Below are 15,314 nucleotides of genomic sequence, written 5' to 3' on the forward strand. Positions count from 1 at the left end.
TGAATGGACAGTTGACAGGGAATCCCTCAGGTAAAGGAAACATAGTGACTAGTTCAGATGTGCGGATGCTGTAGGTTAAAATATGGTAATTAGTTCAGATGTACGGATACTGTAGGTTAAAATATGGTAATTAGTTCAGATGTGCGGATAGTGTAGGTTAAAATATGGTAATTAGTTCAGATGTGCGGATACTGTAGGTTAAAATATGGTGATTAGTTCAGATGTGTGGATACTGTAGGTTAAAATATGGTAATTAGTTCAGATGTACGGATACTGTAGGTTAAAATATGGTAATTAGTTCAGATGTGTGGATACTGTAGGTTAAAATATGGTAATTAGCTCAGATGTGCGGATAGTGTAGGTTAAAATATGGTAATTAGTTCAGATGTGCGGATACTGTAGGTTAAAATATGGTGATTAGTTCAGATGTGTGGATACTGTAGGTTAAAATATGGTAATTAGTCCAGATGTGCGGATACTGTAGGTTAAAATATGGTAATTAGTTCAGATGTGTGGATAGTGTAGGTTAAAATATGGTAATTAGTTCAGATGTGTGGATACTGTAGGTTAAAATATGGTAATTAGCTCAGATGTGCGGATAGTGTAGGTTAAAATATGGTAATTAGTTCAGATGTGCGGATACTGTAGGTTAAAATATGGTGATTAGTTCAGATGTGTGGATACTGTAGGTTAAAATATGGTAATTAGTCCAGATGTGCGGATACTGTAGGTTAAAATATGGTAATTAGTTCAGATGTGTGGATACTTTAGGTTACATTATGGTAATTAGTTCAGATGTGTGGATACTGTAGGTTAAAATATGGTAATTAGTTCAGATGTGCGGATACTGTAGGTTAAAATATGGTGATTAGTTCAGATGTGTGGATACTGTAGGTTAAATTATGGTAATTAGTCCAGATGTGCGGATACTGTAGGTTAAAATATGGTAATTAGTTCAGATGTGTGGATACTGTAGGTTAAAATATGGTAATTAGCTCAGATGTGCGGATAGTGTAGGTTAAAATATGGTAATTAGTTCAGATGTGCGGATACTGTAGGTTAAAATATGGTGATTAGTTCAGATGTGTGGATACTGTAGGTTAAAATATGGTAATTAGTCCAGATGTGCGGATACTGTAGGTTAAAATATGGTAATTAGTTCAGATGTGTGGATACTTTAGGTTAAATTATGGTAATTAGTTCAGATGTGTGGATACTGTAGGTTAAAATATGGTAATTAGTTCAGCTGTACGGATACTGTAGGTTAAAATATGGTAATTAGTTCAGATGTGTGGATACTGTAGGTTAAAATATGGTAATTAGCTCAGATGTGCGGATAGTGTAGGTTAAATATGGTAATTAGTTCAGATGTGTGGATACTGTAGGTTAAAATATGGTAATTAGTTCAGATGTGCGGATGCTGTAGGTTAAAATATGGTGATTAATTCAGATGTGCGGATACTTTAGGTTAAAGTGTGCAAATGTTTGCGGCGCCATTTAGACAGAGGACAGGGTAACTTTAGTCACATGGTGGGTGAAAAGAACCGGTTTGGGTTGGTAATGACGGGATGAGAGGAACAGAACATATGGTTAAAAGGAGAATCGGTTAGATAGTATCGGAGACAATCACATGTATTTATGGGAGAAACGTCACAGGAGAGAGAGAGAGAGAGAGAGAGAGGCGCCATGATTACGAACGCTCCATTCGTTGATTATACTGACACCTTGTGGCAGAATGAGGGATCTGCTGTTTGCAAAGATTAATTTATTGTCTGTCACGACTCAACTCATTTAAGAACAGAAGGCCTCTCTTATTTACGATTGGTCGCCACGATGCTGTGATACGTCACCCTTGCCTGTACTCTAACACTTCCTAAAAATGTTCAGTCAGATGGACTACATCTTACTGGACCACATCTTACTGGATTACATCTTACTGGACCACATCTTGCTGGACCACATCTTGCTGGACGCATTAGCCTTCATTAGCTGGCTATATAAAATGCAACTTGACTGATTGATTGGTTGATTGATTGATTGATTGACTACATCTTACTAGACTACATCTACACTACTGGACTTCATCTACACTACTAGGCGGCACGGTGGCTCAGTGGTTAGCACGGTCGCCTCACAGCAAGAAGGTCCTGGGTTCGAGCCCCGGGGTAGTCCAAACTTGAGGGTCGTCCTCTGTGTGGAGTTTGCATGTTCTCCCCGTGTCTGTGTGGGTTTCCTCCGGGGCTCCGGTTTCCTCCCACAGTCCAAAGACATGTAGGTCAGGTGAACCGACCGTATTAAATTGTCCCTAGGTGGGTGTGAGGTGGGGGCCCTGTGTGATGGCCTGGCGGCCTGTCCAGGGTGTCTCCGCGCCACTCTGAGAGCAGGCTAAGCGGTGTGGATAATGGATGGAAGATGGAGCAGCTAGCTCGGCTTATTACAGTGACCGGTGTGTGACTCAACTCAACCTGGACTCCTTGGCCTCAACAAAAGTGAGCCGTGGTCGTCGAAGTCTTTGCTGTCCGTCTCCCCAATGGTACATGCCCGATTACCCCACTTTCACCCCACATCCGGGTTCCCACCCGCAGACGCGGCCCGACCGCGAGCATTATAACTTGCGGTGACGTACAGGGGGTTGGGTCCGGTCCCTTTTAACGTCCCGGGCTCCCATTGGCTACTCCTTTCCCTCTTCGGCGTTCGCTGTGACGCCATTGGTCGTCACCGCGCCGTCCCCTGTGACGCCATTGGTCGTCACCGCGCCGTTTCCTGTGACGTCGTCGGTTGTTGACTCCACGCCCCCTCCTCTCGCCCCGTCCTACACAGCGGCTGTGAAGGTGAACCCGACTCCGTCCTCTCCGTCGCTCCTGACGCCGCCGGTAGCGCTTCTCTCTCTCCCTCTCTCTCTCTCTGTCTCTCTCTCTCCCCCCGCCGCCTCCTCCTGCTCCGCTCCGGGATTCACTGAAGCCATGTCCGTGTTCAGCGAGGTCCCGCAAGCTCCGCCGGTGGCGGTCTTCAAGCTGACGGCTGATTTCAGGGAGGACGGCCACCCGCAGAAAGTCAACCTGGGAGTAGGAGGTGAGAGGCGCCCGCTACATGCTAATGCTAGCTCTCGGGCAGTGGCACCATTAGCCACCTTCATTAGCCGTCTTCATTAGCCGTCTTCATTAGCTGTCCAGCGGTGGCTCGGTTGGCCGTATCCAAGTCGAGCAGCGCGGTTAGCCCCTAGCTGCCTTCCCCGGCACAATGTCAGCCGGCTCTCGGCTGTGACCTTTGGTTTCCCCCCCGTTACAACCACGCCAGCCGGGCACAGAGACAGCGAGAGGGTGGGGGGTGGGGGGTGGGGGGGTTAGCCGGGCAGGGCAGTTAAATGTTTTAGATTTAGGGACGGGGCATTTCTCAAACTGCGTGGCTCTCGCTGACAGAACGTTGCACCCCCGCAGTTAGGGGTCGCGGATTCTCCTCAGGGCTCCATAGACTCGCACCCACGCACGCACAGCTAAGCTGCTGCTGCTGCTGTGCAGGGCATCGTCTCAACAACACCTGCAGAACCTGATAATGTAATAAATCCCCGATAATGTAATAACCCTGGTAATGTAATAAATCCCCCCCCCGATAATGTTATTACCCCGGTAATGTAATAAATCCCCGATAATGTAATAACCCTGGTAATGTAATAAATCCCCGATAATGTAATAAAGTGCATTTGCATGTCCAACTTTGACCTGCTGGTGGCGCTAGAGCTCTGGAGCTAGAGTTGCCAACACAGTGTCGCCACTTGAACCCATTAATAGGTGGTCTGCTGTTAAATTATTACAATATTGGGGAATTATTCCATTATCAGGACCTGCAAAATGAAGGCTAACCTGATCATGTAATAACCTCCTGTTAATGCAATACTTTATTACATTATCGGTAAAAAGTAGATTTATTACATTGCAACACAACATCCTGTCCTTAGACCCTGTAGAACCTGATAATGTAATAAATCCCCGATAATGTAATAACCCTGATAATGTAATAAAAAATGCACTTGAGGCCATTGAAAATGCAATAAAACCTGATAATGTAATAACTTCCCGATAATGTAATAAAGTGCATTTCCCGATAATGTAATAAACTATATAGCATAGCTAACCCTAACCCTAATAACGTCCCGTTAATGTAACACATTATTACATTATTGGTAAAAAAGTTTATTACATTATTGGGAAATTCACTTTATTACATTATCAGCAAGTTATTACATTATCAGGTTTTATTGCATTTTCAGTGGCCTCAAGCGCAGATTTGTATTACATTATCGGGGTTATTACATTATTGGGAATTTATTACATTATCAGGTTCTACAACACCCCACCCGCACAAAGCGGGGCTGGGCGAGCTGGTCCAGAAGGGGCCGGTGCGGGTGAAGGTTTCTGTCCCAACCGAGCGCTTGCATACCTGATCCCGCTGATGGAGCAGTAGGGGCTTTGCTGAGGGACCCGACTAGGGGACACCGGTGTGTGACTGCTGGGTTGGAACAAAAGCCTTCACCCACACCCTGCCCTTCCTGGGTCAGCTCGCCCAGCCCGGGCGTCAAGGTTTGTGGTTTCCTTTCATAAACTCGTGATGGGCCAATAGATGGCATCCCGCCATGCTGAGGCTGATTCACTGTCAAACAAAACCGGTTTAGGCTTAGGGTCACAGACGTATGATAAAAGACTGCTGTAATAAGTGCATTACCCATGCAAGGTCCGGGTCTTTGGATACCCAGCTGCTGACTGGCAGTAAACGATCCTTGCTTCACACAGGAACAGACGACAGAAGATGTACCGTGGATGTGGGAGGTTTAGCCACACTTGTTGTGAATTCAGGCGAAGCCGCCGTTGAGCGTCACGTCTCACCTGCATATCCTTCACTTGTGTGGAGAACACGTCCAGGCAGCAGCAGTTGACAGGAAATAGAAACCAAGATTTTGTTGCACAGAAACTTCCCCGCTAAAAGAAATATTTGGTCGAGGAAAACATCTTGTTTGCTCCGGCTGGTTCCCTTTTTTAAATGATCTCCGTTTAAGGAAGGGCTTGGTAAGTACAGTCCCCCCCTTTTTCACATTCACAGAATTTTACACATTTACGCTTTGGGACCACTTAGTACAACCTCGGTCTTTCACCGCCAGTCAGTTAGCAGCTCTGCTGGAGAGGGTAAATGATTTGGGGTTAAGATGTAGTGGAACAGAGGGGGGTTTACTGCACCCACCTCGGTGTGAAATGGATGTGTGGCAGCAGAGCGTCTTGCTGGCGCTTGACGCGACCCCAGCAGATAACAGAGCGCCATGTCTGAAAGACCCCTATTGGCTGTCTGTAGTTGTCTCCTAGTGTCCCAGTGCTGCACCCACTGCAGTGTAGCGGCCCCTATGCTGGTAACGTCTGTCACTGGCTGTCATTCGATACCGGCCCTGGCCGGGGATTGGACCGCTTTCGTAAGAGCATGACTTCTTCCAGAGTCAAACACTCACCGGTCACGTGTATGTACACACACACACACACACACACACACACATTTCTATGTGAACGTAGGGTGACCTTCACAGAATGCACGAGACTAGAGTACATGAAATGAAATACTCAGGTTTACCACTCACACTCACCCACTTAACATGCAGTCACACGTTCTGTCTGTCTTCCATTCTGTTGATCGGAGCTTGGCAGAAACGATGGCGTCCTCCTGCAGGGGTCAGAAACAAGAGACACACGTTCTGTCTGTCTTCCATTCTGTTGATCGGAGCTTGGCAGAAACGATGGCGTCCTCCTGCAGGGGTCAGAAACAACAGAAAGAAACCGTTGACTCCTGTTTACTATGGCTGCCTCTACTGAAACAGTGCTGAGGACATAACTTCAGAACCAGTAACACCACTTGTATAAAAATATCAGCCATGTAGGCGTCCGGGTAGCGTGGCGGTCTATTCCGTTGCCTACCAACACGGGGATCGCCGGTTCGAATCCCCGCGTTACCTCTGGCTTGGCCGGGCGTCCCTACAGACGCAATTTGCTGTGTCTGCGGGTGGGAAGCTGGATGTGGGTATGTTCTGGGGTGGGGGGAATAGCGTGATCCTCCCACATGCTACGTCCCCCTGGTGAAACTCCTCACTGTCAGGTGAAAAGAAGCAGCTGGTGACTCCACATGTATGGGAGGAGGCATGTGGTAGTCTGCAGCCCCCCCCGGATCAGCAGAGGGGGCGGAGCAGAGACCGGGACGGCTCGGGAGAGCGGGGCGTTGGCCAGATACAACGGGGGAGAAAATGAGGGGAAATCCACGCACAAAAAGAAAACGAACCAGATGTGTTTCTGCTTCATCTGTTGTCACTGCTGCAGTTGTGCCGCTCTAAACAGGAGCCAGGTGATCTCAGAACTCCTGCTTTTCTGCAGCAGCACTGCAATGCAGTGAGGGGGGGGTGGGTCAGCAAAACATGTCCCGCGATATGCACATCTTTTGTAGTTTGATTTCCCTCTGTCAAATAGAAAAAAATGAAAATGTAATAGTATGTGTTTGTTATTTTACTTTTTTTAATTGATTTGAATTGAATTCTTTTTACTTTGACTGGTGTTGGCACACAAGTGAAATGGTTCAATTTTGTGATACTAGCCCTCATCTGTAAATATAACCAGTAGAAAATAACCGGAGCTAGTTTCTTAAATCTCAGGATGAACGTCGTACCCAACACTTGATGTCATTACACGACGCTTCAGCGATCTGCGGTTACTTTGCACGATCTTTTCACCGGCTGTAAAACTGAAGCATCGTGGCCTTCTGTCCCATCCAGCGTACCGTACTGACGACAGCCAGCCCTGGGTGCTGCCCGTGGTGAAGAAGGTGGAGAAACTGATTGTGGAGGACGGCAGCCTGAACCACGAGTACCTGCCCATCCTCGGCCTGCCAGAGTTTCGCTCTGCGTCCTCCAAAGTCGCCCTGGGAGACGACAGCCCTGCCATCAAAGATGACCGAGTAGGGTGAACTGGAGACACACACACACACACACACACACACACACACACACACACACACACACACACACAGGAGGTTTGGAGACAGAAGAAGCTAAAAAGAAAATGGAGTAAGAGAATACAGACAACTTCCGTTAATTTGTTCCAGTATTTTTCTTGAATAATCAACATAAAATATTCTTTGTATTAACAAACTCCATCACACGGCTTTTGCTTTTTCCTGAGAAATACACACACACAGGATATTAAAATGGCCGAAAAGAAAAACATATCCTCACATAAAGGCTATAAAAGAGCCATTTTATTCACAAAGTGTACTTCTATTTCAGCGCTCAGCTTGGTATTAGTGTTCCTGGTGGGACAGGTTTGATTTGCCATCGCTTCAGAGGCTGCTGTGCCTGAGCTGCTGCCACGATAAATGTTAGAAATGTCAGAAATGTGCCTTGCGTCAGCTGCACAATGTTACTACCAGAGATGTGGACTGAGCTAGTGGTGCTTCATACCGTTTTGCAGACAGGGGCGCCTTCATTTTCTCCCCAGGCTTTGCTCCTGTCAGTTCCTTACTCCTGACTGACTCAACAGGGATGCTTTTGACCTTCTTATCAAACAACGCCGTCGTAAATCAAAGACTACTTTTCCACAACTCCTTGTCCCTCCTTCCTTCTTTCTCCTTTCTCTTGCTCCCAGGTGGGAGGAGTTCAGGCCTTGGGAGGAACTGGTGCACTGAGGATTGGGGCGGAGTTCCTGCGTCGCTGGTACAACGGGGTTAACAACACAGCCACGCCTGTCTACGTCTCAGCTCCCACCTGGGGTCAGTAGAGAGCTTGGGGTCCGCAGGGTCAGGGCAAGATCCTGGGGGTGAAGGGGGGCTGCTGTTTGAGAGACGTTTTTATGGCGTGAAAAAAACATTTGGTTGCATCACTCGGTCAAATGAGTTTTTCTGGGAAAAGCTGTGAGGAAGTAAATGTGATCTTGGCCAGTTCCTTTGTAGTCCACGTTACATTGTTTCTGCTGTATGTTAGATGACATCACATTTAATGCTTTTCATCATGAAAATGTGATGTCACAATTAAAATTGGGGCAGCACGGTTGCCTCACGGCAAGAAGGTCCTGGGTTCGAGCCCTGGGGTAGTCCAACCATGGGGGTGGTCCTCTGTTTGGAGTTTGCATGTTCTCCCCGTGTATGAGGGGTTTCCTCCGGGGGCTCCGGTTTCCTCCCACAGTCCAAAGCCATGTAGGTCAGGTGACTCGGCCGTACTACATTGCCCCTAGGTATGAATGTGTGTGTGTGTCGGCCCTGTGTGATGGCCTGGCGGCCTGTCCAGGGTGTCTCCCCGCCTGCCGCCCAGTGACTGCTAGGATAGGCTGCAGCATCCCCGCGACCCTGAGAGCAGGATAAGTGGTTGGGATAATGGATGGATGGACTTAACAGGAGTGGGGTCAAAGCTGAAGCCCCAGTTCCTACCTGCACATGGTGTACTTACCTGTTTGCCCCGTACATATCTGCTTCCTTCCCAGAGAACCACAACAGTGTGTTTAATGATGCTGGCTTCAAAGACATCCGGCCGTACCACTACTGGGATGCTGCCAATAGGGGCCTGGACCTCACCGGACTCCTGGGTGACCTGGAGGTACGAAGAGAGAAAGCTGTTGAGCTCCATGTTTAACTGTATAGAACATATAGAACATATGTGTGTCACTGGGTTTTGTTTTTTTTTGCTTTTGCTTTTTTCCTCTCTTTTTCTCCCCAATTGCACTTGGCCCTATATACCGAGCTGTCCCGGTCTCTGCTCCACCCCCTCTGCTGATCCAGGGAGGGCTGCAGACTACCACATGCCTCCTCCCACACATGTGGAGTCACCAGCCGCTTCTTTTCACCTGACAGTGAGGAGTTTCACCAGGGGGACGTAGCGTGTGGGAGGATCACACTATTCCCCCCCAGTTCTCCCTCCCCCCTGAACAGGCGCCCCAACCGACCAGGGGAGGCGCTAGTGCAGCGACCAGGACACAGACCCACATCCAGCTTCCCACCCGCAGACATGCAAAACGGGGAGACAAAAGAGGCGACTGGGTTAATGCAGGACAGGAAGCGCAGGGCCAGGGCAGTTTAGGATGTTTTAATGGCTTTTAAATGTTTTGTTTAAGTGGCCTTTACTCTCCTTTGCCCTCCTCTTCAGCCTCTCTCCTTGCCTCATTAGAAAGCTCCAGAACATTCCATCTTTGTCCTCCACGCCTGCGCCCACAACCCCACCGGCACAGATCCCAACCAGGAACAGTGGAAGAAGATCGCAGAGGTCATGAAGGTATGAGGCTCCTGTTGTTTAGCTGCACACCACGCCACATCACGCCACGTCATGCCACGCCACGCCATATCACGTCACGCCACGTCACACCACGCCACATCACTTCACGCCACATCACGTCACGTGCACTGATCGATTGGCCACCGATCGGCCGGTACAGTTTGCATTCTGAACATGTGATCAGCAATCTGCAGATCAGGTTTCGATTGGGCGATCTTGTTTGATGTGGAAAAACAAGAAGCACTGATTCCGGCGATGGTGGGCACGATGTTTGATGCATAAAGAGCAGAGTACGCGTCCTGTTACCTGTTACACTTTTCAGACTTATTTCTCACTCTCCCATGTTGATGTTCCTGTCAGTTCTCACCAACGGCCCAGAACTAAAAGAAGTCGTCGTTAAGGTTGTTCTCTCTCTCTCTGCCTGTCTCTCGCTCTCTCTCTGCCTGTCTCTCTCTCTGCCTGTCTCGCTCTCTCTCTCTCTCTGCCTGTCTCTTCTTCTTTCGTTCTGCAGCGGAGGAACTTGTTTGTGTTCTTTGACTCGGCCTATCAGGGCTTTGCATCTGGTAGCCTGGATAAAGACGCCTGGGCAATCCGCTACTTCGTCTCTGAGGGTTTTGAGCTCTTTGTCGCCCAGTCCTTCTCTAAGAACTTTGGCCTTTACAGTGAGACACACACACACACACACACATGTAAATGTAATGTAAGAGTCCTGTGTAATTTATGGCACAAACACTACAGTGGTTTCCATGCCCTGAACAGACTAGAGAGCAGCGTAGAGCTTGGCATGTACAGTTTCATTCCCGCCGTGGCCACCCTTCATGAAAATGTGTCACTTGAGGTTCTTGAGAAAAAGAAAAGAAAACACAACTCATTTATGGTTCTTTAGACAGAAAAAGAAAACACAAAAATTGAGCACAACTTTATTTAAAACCCTCAACTTCTCTCTCGCACCCAGATGAGAGGGTGGGCAACCTGACGGTGGTTGCCCAGGACAAGGACAACCTGACCCGTATCCTGTCCCAGATGGAGAAGATTGTCAGGACCACCTGGTCCAACCCGCCGTCCCAGGGGGCCCGCATCGTCAGCAAGACCCTCAACAGCCCCGAACTCTTCGCAGAGTGGTGCGTTGCTCGTGGTCTGGGCGCTCGCTGGTCTGCTGGAACTGTACTGTGTCTTCCAGATGGGGTTTCATGTTGACTTAGTGTCTGGCACCGTTGCCTCACAGTGAGAGAGTCCGGGGTTCGGTTTTGTGGTGGTTTCTTGCATGTTTACCTCGTGTTTGTGTGGCTCTCCTCGGGGTACTCCGGGTTTTCTCATACAGTACACAAACAGGCATGTTTGGTGAATTGGAGACTCACATTAGGTATACATGGCGTGGGAGTGATTGGATCTATGGGTCTTGCAGTGGCTCCAGTGACCTTTCTGGTGTCTACCAAATTCCTGGTAATAGAGGCTCCTGCACCTGTCACCCCCAAATCTGTTTAAGTGGCTCATCTAGACCGCTTTAATCCAGATGAGTCAATGTGCAAATGAGTGAATGGAGACTTCAGCATTTAGATTTTTAATGCAATACATCAGCAGATTTTTTTTTTTTTTAAATAAGAGTGAAAGCCTGACGACGAGGTGACGTGATGTTGAAAGTTGGGTCAGAGTCCGGGGTTGGAGGGCTTCTACAGGTTGGAGGCGGCTGCCGGTGCCTCGGTGCAAAACAGACGGTTTTTCCTCAACTTTTTGTTAAAATTATTAACAGCCGCGTCCACTTGGTTACTTCACACTGTTGATTGTGTGTGAACGTCGAACCAGGAGGCAGCCATCTTGAATCATCTGGTCTGTTTGGTCTATTATTATTATTTTTTTAAATCTGATTTTTAAGTCATACTTGTACGGTGATGACACAGTGGCGACTGCTCAACTGGAAAGGCTCTCAAACTGTCGCGCTTTCTCGGCCCTTGACCTCTCATCTGCTGCTCTGATGCACATTTCTGCCCTTCACCTTTCTGATTTGTTGCTTTCTTCTCCTCTTCCTCCTGCGCCCCCCCCCCCCCCGCCATCCTCTGCCTCCTCTGTCCTCCCTGTCTTCAGGAAGGGTAACGTGAAGACCATGGCCGACAGGGTTCTGCTGATGAGGGACCAGCTGAAGGCTAAACTGCTGGCGCTGGGCACCCCGGGGACGTGGGACCACATCACCCATCAGATCGGAATGTTCAGCTTCACCGGGCTCAACCGTGAGTGGGACGGACACACACACAAACACACACACACACACACACACACACACACACACACACACACACACACACACAAACACTATCCTTTTTTTATTAATTGTTTTTCAAGGAAAACAAATCGAACTGAACAATTACAGTTGAAAGACTCTGTGATATTTTGTAACATTTTAACATCCCCAAATCCCATTTACCCACATCCTGCTCCCCTCTATCTCCTCCTACCCCGTCCCACAGGGAGGCCCCTTCTCAGAACAGAATTAAACCACATTACCGTAGGTTCAATACAAACACGAAAAAGGAAACAAAAGAAACAAATAAAATAAATAAATAAATAAAATAAAGAGGCGAGTAAGTAAATAAAAGAATAACTGATTTGACTGTCCTCATGGGGACATTTGTCACCTTTGGACTGGTAATCCCAGAGCCGGCCCAAGGCTTTATGGGGACCTAAGCAGAATATTATTTGTGCCCCCCTGCCTCACCCCCCACACTAAACCCACCTTCCACCACCGACAATATTCTGTCTATGCTTGATCGTTACCATGCCATTGTCATGACTTACTACTGTAGTGCAAAGTCTTAAAATAAACCAGCAGACAATGCAATGACTGAACAAGTTAACTATTTCAATTGCTTTTGAACAGCGGAAATGATTAAACCGGTAGCATTAATTTGTCAGCCCGTTAACAACATGATATCCAAATATTTAGTTTTTGTTTTTTGGTGATTACTCCTGATATGATATATCACACACACAAAAATATATATATTTAACAACCTGTCGTGTTTGACATTTCGAGCGCTCTTGGGGGCCCCCTGCTGGCACGGAGGTCCTAAGCGACCGCTTAGTTCGCTTATGCCCTGTGCCGGCTCTGGGTAATCTGGCATACCGGGCATTTTCCCGGTTGGCTGATGCATCTTGAGGCTGATACAACTGAAATTTTCATTATTAAAAAATAATAATATATTGCTTAACGACTGGCCCGTAAAGCAGGGGCAGCGGCCCATTGGTTCATTTTCTATACTGACACTAGGCTGGTCCAATCACATCTCTTACTGGGCCGGCCCTGCCCCTTATCCTCTGTCATCTCTTTCTCGTGTCACATGTCATGGCTCAGAGTCAGACATGTGGATGAAGGGGGGCGTCTGTCAGTTGTCAAGATGGGCATGCAAAAACGAAATAAGGAGGGGTGTGGATCAGTAGCGGGCCAAAAAAATGATGTGGACGCCACCAAATGTGCAAAAATCACAGATATGTTTCCTGCAGGGTCCCAGAAAGTTGAATCAGTCAAATCTGTAGATCAACAAAAACACACACACACACACACAAAGAAACCAACATACACACTTGTCAAACAGGCAGCATTATTGCATCTTAGAGACTGTAATTTACCATCGCAGATACGAGCGGCTGAGAAGAGTGTCCTCCGTAGGGTGTCTGGGCTCAGCCTTAGAGATAGGGTGAGGAGCTCGGACATCTGGAGGGAGCTCGGAGTAGAGCCGCTGCTCCTTCGTGTCGAAAGGAGCCACTTGAGGTGGTTCGGGCATCTGATCAGGATGCCTCCTGGGCGCCTTCCTTTGGAGGTTTACCAGGCATGGCCGACTGGGAGGAGACCCCGGGGTAGACCCAGAACTCGCTGGAGGGACTACATGTCCAATCTGGCCTGGGAACGCCTTGGGATCCCCCAGGTGGAGCTGGAGGGTGTTGCTGGGGAGAGGGAGGTCTGGAGTGCCCTACTTAGCTTGCTGCCACCGTGACCCCACCCCGGAGAAGCGGCTGATGATGAATGAATGAATGGATAATTTGCCGTCATTGTGTTTTCGTGTGTCCCACAGCCAAACAGGTGGAGTACATGATCAAAGAGAAGCACATCTACCTGATGGCGAGCGGACGCATCAACATGTGCGGCCTCACCACCAAGAACATCGACTACATCGCCCAGTCAATCCACGAAGCTGTGACCAAGGTCCAATAAAGCTCGCCTCCCTCTCCGTCCACATCCTCCCGCCCGTCTGTTACAGGGCGTAGCGTTATTGTGTGTGGATGAATGCGTCACCTCCTCTCCTTCAATTGGCCGAACTGCAACAGGTGGGTTTGAGCGTTGAAACCAATTGGAGGGCCGACGGAGAACACGTCCCCCCAGCTTTTCAAATGCAAGACGGTGTGTGTGTGTCTGTCTGCGCAGAAGATGCAGCGACTCTAGAAAGACACACACATTCACTCAGCCGTTCTCTGTAGGCAACCCTCTGTAGACCCCCCCAGTACACGCAGTAATACTTTAGACTCCGTTCGCCTATCCAGATCCTTCTCCGCTTCAGATAAACGTGTCGTCTTTGAGCAATATGAAAGCCATTGAAATCATACCCGGTTGCAGAATTTCACTTCCTGTTTTGTTCTTCTCCTCGTTTTGTGCCATTTCCCAAGTCAGAAACGGCCCTCGTTTCTTTCTCTCTCTTGTTTTTTCCATGTTGGTTTTCAGAGCACGTTGTGGGTTGTGTGGCGTCTGTGTGGCGTCTGTGTGGCGTCTGTGTGGCGTCTGTGTGGCGTCTGTGTGGCGTCTGTGCTTCCATGAAGGGAACTAACGGCGGCACAGGTGGGTCGGGGAAAAAGTGGAGCAGTAGCCATTTTAGAAGCCGTACGTTTTCCTGCACACCTACTGAACTACAGTCGCACTTTGAAATCATTCTGTTCTGTTTGTGTCGTGTCAGCGTGTGGGGTTTTGCTCTGTAACGTTCATCACAACGGTTACCCTGCGGGATAAATCAGACGACGGGCGGTTCTACAATGGCTACCGCCGCTTCTGAAGTAACCTGTCTGTGTGCACCTTGATCGTATATGCTGTTTCGAACGGCGTTAAGTCAGTTGATGGGAGCCTTTTCTGGCAGATTGCTAATGTGGGTGTGTATATTGAATGGCATTATGGGTACAGCAATCATTGTCCCTGCCGTGTGACTTTGTTAAAGCTCACGCATGTATGTGCCTGTTGTTCGGATGTCTTCTTTGTGAGTCTTATGTTTTGCCTTTTCAGACGTGTGCAGCTAGATGAGACAGACCTTGTTACAAAACCACCTTATAATGTGTCGTAAATCCAAATATGTACTGTGTGCCAACGATGAACAAAAACCCCAACCCTCCGAGTTACCGCTGGCTGTGACCTCCACGCTGCAGTGTCCTTATCATGTAACCGAAAGCCCGTTCAATGTGACTTGTTGTTTATCACCATCAGCAGCAGCACAAGAGGGATTCTAGGATATAGCCACAGTCCACCATGTGTAATTAACACAGTGTGTATATGCATACTGAAATAAATCATAAACCAGTGGGACCCACATTTCTGCCTCGTTTCTGACTGTCTTCTGGTTCCTCTCAGCACGATCTGCAACAATCACTCCATCCTCCACAGTAGTAATAGACGCCAGTGGCGGCTGGCCAGTAGAGGGCGCTGGGGCGCCGCCCCCTTCAAATACCAAGAGATGAAAATCTACTTAAACATGTTAAATATAACTTAGTTGTATAATGCAAATAATGATGAAATAACAGTGTTGTCAGTCTGTGAGCGCCTGTCAGCAGCATTACATACTGGTTCACATGGTGTTAGGTTGGTTTCTGTCTGAATACATATACTTCCTGTCTGAATACATATACTTCCTGTCTGAATACATATACTTCCTGTCTGAATATATATACTTCCTGTCTGAATACATATACTTCCTGTCTGAATATATATACTTCCTGTCTGAATACATATACTTCCTGTCTGAGTACATATACTTCCTGTCTGAATACATATACTTCCTGGGTGAGG

The 15,314-nt window shown here is 48.0% G+C and overlaps 1 protein-coding gene across 1 annotated transcript; it reads left to right on the forward strand.

Moving 5' to 3' along the window:
• The first annotated feature begins 2,732 nt into the window (after positions 1-2,732).
• Positions 2,733-15,057, forward strand: LOC130112322 (aspartate aminotransferase, cytoplasmic-like). Its single transcript, XM_056279653.1, has 9 exons — positions 2,733-3,072; positions 6,797-6,978; positions 7,665-7,788; positions 8,496-8,608; positions 9,176-9,280; positions 9,792-9,942; positions 10,236-10,401; positions 11,363-11,505; positions 13,345-15,057. Exons 1-9 carry the CDS (start codon positions 2,964-2,966, stop codon positions 13,482-13,484), a joined length of 1,233 nt encoding a protein of 410 aa, XP_056135628.1. The 5' UTR covers positions 2,733-2,963; the 3' UTR covers positions 13,485-15,057.
• The last annotated feature ends 257 nt before the right edge of the window (positions 15,058-15,314 follow it).

The sequence above is a fragment of the Lampris incognitus genome, chromosome 5, assembly GCF_029633865.1.
Source record: "Lampris incognitus isolate fLamInc1 chromosome 5, fLamInc1.hap2, whole genome shotgun sequence".
Taxonomy (NCBI): domain Eukaryota; kingdom Metazoa; phylum Chordata; class Actinopteri; order Lampriformes; family Lampridae; genus Lampris; species Lampris incognitus.

Excerpts from the sequence above, each read along its gene's own strand:
- LOC130112322 (XM_056279653.1), top strand. The coding sequence starts at position 2,964 with ATGTCCGTGTTCAGCGAGGTCCCGCAAGCTCCGCCGGTGGCGGTCTTC. Across the intron at positions 3,073-6,796 it reads AGTCAACCTGGGAGTAGGAG|CGTACCGTACTGACGACAGC; the intron begins GTGAGAGGCGCC and ends TGTCCCATCCAG. Across the intron at positions 9,943-10,235 it reads TAAGAACTTTGGCCTTTACA|ATGAGAGGGTGGGCAACCTG; the intron begins GTGAGACACACA and ends TCTCGCACCCAG.